This window comes from Glycine soja, chromosome 6 (genome assembly GCF_004193775.1).
Source record: "Glycine soja cultivar W05 chromosome 6, ASM419377v2, whole genome shotgun sequence".
Classification (NCBI taxonomy): domain Eukaryota; kingdom Viridiplantae; phylum Streptophyta; class Magnoliopsida; order Fabales; family Fabaceae; genus Glycine; species Glycine soja.
Genome location: NC_041007.1, coordinates 20,602,244 through 20,612,295, shown reverse-complemented (window position 1 = coordinate 20,612,295; position 10,052 = coordinate 20,602,244). Strand labels below are relative to the sequence as shown.

At 32.5% G+C, this 10,052-nt stretch overlaps 1 protein-coding gene across 2 annotated transcripts; it reads left to right on the top strand.

Annotated features, from left to right (window-relative positions):
* Positions 1-3,269: 3,269 nt before the first annotated feature.
* On the top strand, positions 3,270-9,589 carry LOC114416673 (translation initiation factor eIF-2B subunit delta-like). 2 transcript variants are annotated; one of them, XM_028381628.1, is made up of 7 exons: positions 3,270-3,863; positions 6,259-6,393; positions 6,989-7,344; positions 7,726-8,470; positions 8,690-8,786; positions 8,868-8,922; positions 9,285-9,589. In XM_028381628.1, the coding sequence occupies exons 1-7, from the start codon at positions 3,437-3,439 to the stop codon at positions 9,342-9,344; spliced, it is 1,875 nt and encodes a 624-aa protein (XP_028237429.1). In that variant the 5' UTR covers positions 3,270-3,436; the 3' UTR covers positions 9,345-9,589. The 2 variants fall into 2 exon arrangements, with proteins under 2 accessions (XP_028237429.1, XP_028237430.1); XM_028381629.1 differs by lacking the exon at positions 3,270-3,863 and adding an exon at positions 6,670-6,720 and having other exon boundaries at positions 6,304-6,393.
* The last annotated feature ends 463 nt before the right edge of the window (positions 9,590-10,052 follow it).

The following is a 10,052-nucleotide window of genomic DNA, read 5'->3' as shown; positions in this document are numbered from 1 at the left end:
CCACAAGTTTAAGTTCATGCAATTTGTTCCCACTTTGTTTTCATCTTAGGACATTTACCTTATATGTCATCCTCAATTCATCCTAACAAGTCCAAACCTAGGGCAATCCTTGTCATTTGTCTTTATCTTTGTCCCCGTCCTTCAAGCCTAAACTGGGGCAATTACCTTTCCTATCATTCAATCTTTCACTTTGCCACCATTCATGCTCCTGATTTCTTTGAGGCAAACCAAAACTCATAGACAATGACAATTCCCTAGTTCAAGTTTCATCTCTCACCATGCATTCCTGATAATTATTTTTCATACCTTATTTTGTGAGCCCTTATCCTAGTTTTTCTTTAGATTTTTTGTTAATAATTATTTTTTTGTCAAAAAATTGTATAAAATAGTTTTAGAAACTAAAAAAGACAGCTCTTAATGTTTTGTGTAAATTTGGATGTTACAAGAGAAAATTTTGTGATTCAAAGAATGAGGAGTTGCAAACATGATCTCACCATAGCGAATGTGATCCAACCATAGTGAAATAGGTCTCTTGATCAGCTAGATATGGTGACGATTCGCCATAACAAAGCTACACCTTGCCATATCAAATCTCCAAAGTTGAAGACCTTGGAGATAACAAAAACTAGTCACAACAAGTCAACCTCTCACCCTAGTGAGCAAGGTTCAGAAGCATGAAGATTAAGTGCAGATGTCCTTAGTTCATATTTTAATTTCGCTGTATGTAATTCTCTATTTTTGATCAATTCTCAAAGATGATGTGATCCTATTTTAATTCTATGCATAAATTCATGTTAGGAGTGATCAACCTAGCTTTTAGGGATTTGGACTATGTGGAAACAAGTTCAAATCCTAGATCTGAATTGACATTGTGCAAGGATTTGATCGTATGAATGAATAAAGTGCTTGCATTGTAGAGATTCATTGGTCAAGCTTTGAGATTTTAGGTCTAAATCACCTAAGGAATTAGGGATTTGGCTTAGAACTCAAGGATTAATCACTAAGGAATTAGGATTAGTCATTGTAGTTTGAATCTTGGTTGCATTGAACTAAAAGATTGATTAAGAACAAATTTCATATGAAGAATTCTATGAATTTTATCTCAACAACACTTTTTTCTATTTGAATTCATTCTCACTCCAAAAATTCCTTTCCAAAGCCAAAAATAATTTATTTTCGCGTTAGCAAATTATCCATTTGCTATAACGAAATCTTCTCTTTTCAAAAATTAAAAGCCAGACAATTGCCACATCAAATTGATAACTCATTGCAATTGGTTGTTGATTTCCTTTATATTACACATAGTTTCTATGGATATAATAACTCAATACTTATTGTTTGTTTTTACAATTAGACTAGGTTTGCTTGCCTATTATGTTTGAAGCACAACAATTCCTTTTTGAAGTCCAAAATCTTTTAGAGCAATGATGTATGTTCATTAAATTACGCTTCGAGGAAAAAAAAATAGGATAGAGAGGTGTCAAGTTGAAAATAATCCCTCAATTAATAGGTTAGACAAAAAAGGGTCTAATTGGATTTGTGATGAGAATAAAGGTTAGTTGACGGTGATTTCATGAATTAAAAAAAAAGAAGGAAAAAAGATAAGAAAGATGGATTTGTGTGAATTTGTCTTGTTACACAAATCACAAAATTTTATAGAGTAGCCATTTGCTATTTTAAACTTTTATGCGTAGAATTGTCTTGTTTAAAAAATAATGATACATTTGCACTTGAATATGCAACAATTAATGACAGTCATTTGCTAGCTTAATTTCTTGTGTAAGTCTTTTCTTAAAAAATCACATGTTTTTTTAATAATAATAAAAAATTGTTTTGTGGGGTAAAATAAATATTTGTAAATTCATAAAATTGACTCTTGAACTCTTTTGATATCAAAGACCATTTTGAAAGGATTTTTTTCCATGTGTTTTTTCCTTTAAAATAAATATTGGTAGCAACTCCATTTAAATATATTTTTGCACCATCCCCTCATGACCTTGACTGCAACAATATAAAATATGTTAAAATCATAAAAAAAATCAGGATAAGAGTTTAGTATAAGGAAGGTAGTCCTAGTCTATACCAAAAGGTTGCTAGATAATCCCTCCTCTATATATATAGTAGTATATCACTTGTGCATTGTACCATAAAATTAAATCAAAATATAAATATATAAAAGATAAAATAATTTTAAAATTTAATAAAGATACCATAAAAATCTAAAAAAATATACGATTAAAGCACTTACAACAAGAAAATAAGTTATACTATATAAGATAAAGGGGCAATGAAATGGTATAAGTATGTTTTCATAAAAAGAAAAAAAATAATAAGGAACATCAACATGTGTGTGGAAAATAAGTTATCAAGTTCTTCGAAATTTCTTTGATTTTAAATCCATTATAATAACATATTTTAAATATACCTCATATATTTTACTAGAATTTTTAATTAAAGATTTCTTAAAAAAATATAAATAAAATTATTTAAAATTATAAAAAATGCCTTGATGATTAAAATAAATAGGTAGGCTTTGACAACTTTGGTTTGAAAAAAATAAAGATTTAGAGCAAAAATAGTGAAATTAAAAGAAAAATAAATTATTAGTGAAATCTAATTCAATTGATTGAACATATACATAAGTTATTGTAAATCTCATATGATGTCTTTGATTTCTTAGGAATAAAAATAAAAAGAAAAATCAATTTATAAGTATATAAATAATTAATATTTAAGATAAAAAAACTATAAAGCTGATGTTTGAATAAAAAAAATTCTTTAACATAAGTTCTATTTAGTAAGTCTTAAAGAACTTCTTTAAATATGAATCACAAGTGTTTTTGAGAGTTTTTCTATAGGAAATATAGAACTTTTTTTTCTTAAAAGTACTTTTAATCTTGTATCGTTCAAAGTCAAAGGATTGATGTTTTTCATTAGTCCACCAAGTTTTAAATGTCTTTATTGGGAATTTTTTTATCATTTTAAGGTATTTTTTTAAAATAAATTAATTTAACTATAACTTTTAAAATAATTATTTTTAAAATAAATAACTTTTCCCGGTATGTAAATGTGTGATTAAATGATAATATAAAGTATATATTTAAATTATATTCTTTTAATATTATCACAAAATTTTTTTTAGTGAAAATTAGGTTAAAATATATCAATATTAGTATTCAACATTGTATTTTGTTAATAAAAAAAATTAATTTCTTAATAGTAATTATTAACATCCGATCGGACACAGAGAGAGTACTAGCTAATGCCGCCACTCCTATTCTTCAGTGAAAATCCAATTGGCAGAAACCACAGAAATTTGAAATTGAGACTACGATATAAAACGAACCCTAACTCCTTCTTCATCTCTCTATCTATCTTCCTCTTCAAGCAACATTTCCACACTGTTATCACAGCCATCCCCACCCGCCTTCCTCCCATGGACGGGCGACGCGCCTCGCGGGCCTCTGCGGCCGACCCCAAAGTGAGGCGCATCGGCTTCTTCGCCCCGCAGTCCGAACCCGACCCGACGCCGCCGCCTCCAAACTTCGTCTCGGTTCCTCCGCTGCGTCATCTCTCCGCTGCCGTGCCCGTCCCCGACACCGGGATTCGGCGCCAGTTGTCCGGCGACCTCGTGCCAATTGGAAGCTACAACCCCGCCGAGTCGCTGCTCGGGACCTCGCCGGCGGCGTCTTCGCTCTCTTCAAGCATAGTTGGCGTCGGCGACAAGGAGTTCTCCGAAGACTCTTCCGCCGCCGGCTGGTACCGTCGCGGCGACTCGGATTTTACCGGCGTAGGGTTTGACTTGCCGGTAGTGAAGCCTCCTGGAAATTCGCCGGCGGTGAATGCGAAAAACGTTGCCGGAGGTATTCTTGTTATGTTTCATGAATTCGTTTGGTTGTGTTCGGTGTCTTAAATTGAAGTATGGAACTACGCTTGTAGTCGCGATATTGTGGTTTCTAGGGTTTCTGCACATTGCGATTTAGTTAACCATTGTTGTGATGCTATGATGCGTATATTGGTATGTATAAAAATTCATAAAACATATCATTGCAATTTTGCAAATCTAAATTTAGAAAATACTTATTAGACATCACTAAAAATAAAATAAAAATTATAAATCATTGTCATTAAATACCACTTCGTATTCCCTACAAAATAGAAAATAGGAAAATACCGCTTGGTTTGAATTTTTATTTTCTGTTTTCATTTTCTGAAAATAATTTTTATTTTCAAATTTTCATAGTTTAGAAAATATGTATCGAGAAGAAAGTACTCTAAGGTGTTACCTTGTTTTCACTTCTTCTGAAGAAACTGAAAACTTTGATTTGTTATTTTCAGTTTTGGGTTTGTTTTTTTGAAAATATTTTTAGAGAAAATGTTTTTTAAATTTTAAACAAATGTATTTTCACTCTTATTTTTTGTTTTCTTTGAGAATGGAAACAGAAAACATTCAAACCAAGTGTCACCTTTGAGATCATTCATAAAGAGGAGAGTTTCTATTTTTTACTCATCAAGAGACATGCTTCTATGTTTGTATATATGCATCCTTCTAGGTCTCATGTGACTATATTAGATTAGATTTTCAAGAATTGTTTTAAGGTTTAAGATACTTCACAGATAAGTGTAGTATCCAAGAGTGTTGGTAGTGGATACATATTGTACAGAGATACATGAAGCAAATAAAAGTATAGTTTATAGTTGTGATGTAATAAAATTTAAGTTAGGATATGTATTTCATTAATTTTTTATTAGGTTGCTCTGGAATATTCATTGTTTTCCAGTCATTATTTGGGAGTTGGATTAAAGTTTTATGGAATGTATGTTGCGAGTTACCAGTCTCTGAATTGGATTATGTTCTATAAAGTTATATGTTTACCCTCTGCTGATTCTATGTGCAAAGTGACAAAGCTATGACTTTGGGGTCTGCAACTCTGCCACAATTTGGGGTTGATAACTATTCTTGTGATACAATATCATCCCCAAGTCAATACCTAATGTGCCTTCTTGCTTAAAATGTATTCCACATGCTTTTTTTACTTCAACTTAACCAGAAACCTTGTGATTCCAAAGCTTGACAGCAATACTCCAGTTTACCCTTTATTCCTCTTTTCAATGTTTTTGCTACTACAATATCATCTTCGAAAGGCATGCATTGGGGTAGCTTCTTGGATATGCTTGGCACTTCACTAGGACTACATGCTCATGCTATCTTATGCAGTTACGCAAAATCCCATTGATCTCAGAACATGGACAATGCATGTCCATTATACCATATGTTAAAATATAATTTAATTTTGAAGAACGGGCGGCAATAATTGAAATCCTAACCACATAATCGCAATGGCTCTGATATAATGTCAAAGGGTATCTCCAAGAAAAGCTTTAGTGTTTGTTTGGTTTTCCATTAGAATGAAGCTTAGAGCCTGATGGATGAACACAAGCTAAGCTGTTAGGTGGAGGTTTAGGGCTAGTCTTATATCTCTAATATGCTTTATGAGTTTTGTGTGTTTGGGTTCAAATAGTGAGTTTTGTAAATCATGTCTCTTACTGGTATTAGTTTGTAGTATAAAAAATAAAAGCCTCTTGAACATGGTTGTTTACATTTATTTGTTGTGTTTATGCTCAGGTTCTGTGAGATGTATTCTTAACAGTGCTAGTGGACTCTTATTTATTTATTTTTTTAAATAAGTTATCTAGATATGATTGTCACTAAGCTAAGATTTGGGATCTGTTATTTACTCATTCCCTCTTATAGGTGTATGTAAGTTTTCTATTAGAGGATAAAGTAAAAGAAAAATGAATCATGTTGCCAATCTTGTGCTTTAGTTTGTGATGGGTAAATATACTGGTTTCCTTGAAAAATATCTTGCACCTGATATATCTTTCACCATGTACAGGAATCATTGATTGTATTTCATTGTATAAAATTATTGATAATAGTGTTCAATATGTGACAGTATAAACTCAATCATTGATTTATTTAGGGTATAGCTGTAGTGGTACTAAGGATTTTTACATTTTAATCTACCAGATTATGTTTTACATCCTACTATTGGAAGGGCTGCTGTGTTACCTGTGATTTTAAATTTTTTTCCTCAACCAAAGTGGTTTTAGATTTTTACTTCTTACAAAGGCTTCAAGCCGTGTTTGTGTGTTACCTAAAATCCTAGATACCTCTGATTGATAGATAGATAATTTTACAGAATTATTTGCATGTCTTATTCAGTCAAATATTAATGGCAAGCAAAAATCGTGCAGAAAAGAGGGAAGAGTCTGGCAAAGAAGTACACCCTGATCTGCCATCAATTTCAAAGCCACTGAAAGAAAAAAATACAAAGGGTGAGAGACGAGCATTGCAGGAGGCACAAAGAGCTGCAAAAGCTGCTTCTAAAGGTTGTAGCCATTAAAGTCACTTTATCACTTTTTTTTTTTTTAAATACCAAGATAAAACTTATCAAGCTGGTTCAATATATGATAAGTATTTCTGAATTCAAATGCTTGTATTTGTTATGGACATTCCTATAAAGTTTAAATTCTAGCTTTTTTTCCTACTGTAAATATTGACAACTTCCTGTCACATTAGACTGTTCTAGATATTGAAAAATATAGATTATCAATTAATCAATGTTTGTTCCTTATTTTTTCCATAACAACATTCATATGTGGCAGGGTAACTGAACCTGGCATAATTTCAGTAAGTCTTTTGAAATCTAAGTGAAGGTAAACTTTTCCTTTGAGCAGTCCTGGTGGCTCTTTGGGTTTGCTTATATTTTTGTAAATTTTTCACTCTTGTTTTATTCAAAGCCATGTTAAAATGAGATGAAGTTGTGCATAAAATTTGGCCTCAAAAAAGAGAATATGGAGTTCAGTGTTTAATTATAAGGTTCTTAACATGCCAGATAGTTCATTTGCTAGTTGGTGATATTCAGTTTGCCCTTTGTATTGTTCCTATAGTCTGTGTTTATGCTTTTAGTTGTCCTACATCCAGCTGATGGAAACACAACAGTTGCTGAAACTAGGAGGGCAGCCCCCAGTAAAAGAATGTGGCAGTCTTCACAAAAGAAAGATGGTCCTCTTGTTATGTCACCAGTGGCTACTGACAAGAAATCAGGAGATCGTCCTTTGGAGAAAGAGAGGAAAAAAGATGCTCCTCCTCCACGAATGCAATTTGATGATAAAAACAGAGTGGAAAAGGCCAAAAGGCGTGCTGTAGTTGATCAGAATGAAGCTAGAAACAGAGTTGAATTATTTCGCCATTTGCCTCAATATGAATGTTGGACTCAGCTTCCTAAACTTGAATCAAAGTTTTTCCAACTGGATTCAGTGCATCCTGCTGTGTTCAAGGTACTCTTTTGAAATCTTATAAGGTTGGTTCAAAATAATGAAGATAGCATCCTTTTGTAGACAAGGTCAGTTAAATATGTGATCTGCAGCTGAATAGTAAAACTAAAAATTAAAGTATTCTTTTCATTCATTAGATCCATAATCTATGCTTGTAATTTAACTGCAATAGGGCAACCATCTTAAATTAATTATTAATCTTTAGTGTCGAATGGATTTCTTTGATAATATTAAAGTTTTTATTTCCTGTTAAGTTGTTATCATACACATGTTTTCAATGTTTAATATATTTTGAGAGACCTTGATAGTATTATACAACTTTAACTGCTTTCCCAAGTTGCTTGTATCTTCTGATGATGCTCATCAAGCTTATTTAACTGTCAGGTTGGAATGCGTTATTTGGCAGGAGATATATCTGGGAGTAATGCCCGATGTATTGAAATGCTTAGAGCATTTCAGGAAGCCATTATAGACTACTCCACACCGCCTGGGAAAGTCCTTGTCAGGGATTTAACTGCAAAAATCAGTAGTTATGTTTCATTTTTTAGTGAATGCAGACCACTTTCTATTAGCATGGGAAATGCAATTAGGTTTGTAAAGAGTTGTGTTGCCAAGTTGCCTTTAAGTCATACTGAATCTGAAGCAAAAGCAGCTCTTTGTTCAGATATTAATCAATTCATCAACGAAAAAATAATTCTTGCTGATAAGGTGATTGTTGGACATGCTGCTTCGAAAGTTAGGGATGGAGACGTTCTTCTTACATATGGATCATCATGTGTTGTTGAGATGATTCTTTTATATGCCCATGATCTTGGGAAACAGTTCCGTGTTGTGGTGGTAGACTCACGACCAAAGTTTGAAAGCCGGGCCTTACTTCGTAGACTGGTGGCTAGGGGCCTGAGTTGTACATATACCCATATAAATGCTGTTTCTTATGTCATGCATGAGGTCACACGAGTTTTTCTTGGAGCATCTTCCATTCTGTGTAATGGAACTGCATATGCAAAGGTTGGGACTGCATGTGTTGCAATGGTAGCTCATACATTTCGTGTTCCTGTATTGATCTGTTGTGAAGCTTATAAGTTTCATGAAAGGGTGCAACTTGATTCAATATGTTCTAATGAACTAGGTAAGTTTAAGTTTGTTAGTGTGGAATTTTCACTTTAACATATACTTGATACGTATTGAGAGAGATGGGAATCGACTGTACTGTTATTAAGTATTATTTATTATGAAAAATGGGGCAACTTCTGCCCACTTTTATTGGCTTCCAGCACTGCCACAATCAACATGCCATATTTTGAAACACAGTTGGCAACTGAATTTGATAAACTTAAAATTCATGCAGGTGACCCAGATGCTGTTGCCGTGGTTCCTGGAAGAATGGATGTCAATTATCTGGACAATTGGACTAATCAAGACAATTTGCAGCTTCTGAATTTGTTGTAAGCTTTATATATGTCATTTGTATGAACAACCCCCCCAAAATAGATAGACTGATTTTTTTTATTTTTTTTTATGGACAGCTATGATGCTACTCCTTCAGATTATGTATCGGCCATTGTTACAGACCATGGAATGGTAAGCTGATGAAGTGTATACTGTAAAGGTTTTATGGTAGTTCTGTATTGCTGTGTCCCCCCTTGGTGGTACTATCTTTTAAATTGGATGGCATCCAGTTACTTGATGGCTGTTATGTCTTTAAATTTTTTAGAATGCTAACAACTCTTCCATTCTTATTTTCTTATGGGTCATTTTTTTTGTTAGGTGATTTATGATTGAATTTAAATGATTAATTTGTCGTGTACATTACCTGTCCTTGGACCCTTTACCTCTTAAATCCAATTATTTTTTTCTTAAGCGATGATATAATTGTGAATATCTTTGTATACCCTTTCTTTTTAATTCTTCGTTACCCAATCTGTTATCTGCTTCTGTTACAGATCCCTCCTACAAGTGTGGCCGTAATTGTGCGCGAGTATGGACGAGAGCACTTGATCTAGAGATGCAGAGAAGTCAGCAAGTGGTTTTAACAGCCCACAACCGATTTTGATAAATGGAATTTTACTGTATAGTTTTATCCCTCAACGATTATGGAGATGCATGTTCTTTCAATTGTTCCATTTTTTTAATACTCGATAGTCTTCTGTAACACTTTGTTTGGATACAAGTTACAATTAGGAAGTAAAGAAATAGAGATGAAAGAAATAGAAATGAATTTTGAATGGAAATGTGTGCTGTTTTGATTGATGGAATTGAGAAAATGAATGAAATAAAAGGATTTACTTTTAGTTGTTTGGTTATATGAAAAAGTGGATGAAGGAAAAAAAAGGTAATTATTTTGTTTATTTTATATTTTCTGTAATGTAAATTTAGCGTGTATTGTTCCTATTACCACCTCAATTGTCACTAGGGATGATAATGGGTAAGATTTTATTAAACTTGTTTATATACTTGTGTTTTAAAAAATCTTTGCATCCGGTCTTACACTATCGGTAATAACTTTAATTTCAATTTTCGTATTTGTTGAGTACTTATATACTCATATTTACACTTGTGACTTACAATCTATACTTATGTATAAATTTAATAAATCAATAAAAAAGTTAATTAAAATAATTACTACAAGTATATTAATAATGCATTATTAAATTTAGAAAATATAATAACATTATAGGCATTCAAACATAATATTAAAAGCAAACAAATAT

Bases quoted from the DNA above. Each gene is read 5' to 3' on its own strand.
- LOC114416673 (XM_028381628.1), top strand. From the start codon at position 3,437: ATGGACGGGCGACGCGCCTCGCGGGCCTCTGCGGCCGACCCCAAAGTG. The intron at 3,864-6,258 runs GTATTCTTGTTA...AAAATCGTGCAG, and splicing joins TGCGAAAAACGTTGCCGGAG to AAAAGAGGGAAGAGTCTGGC. The intron at 7,345-7,725 runs GTACTCTTTTGA...TTTAACTGTCAG, and splicing joins TGCATCCTGCTGTGTTCAAG to GTTGGAATGCGTTATTTGGC.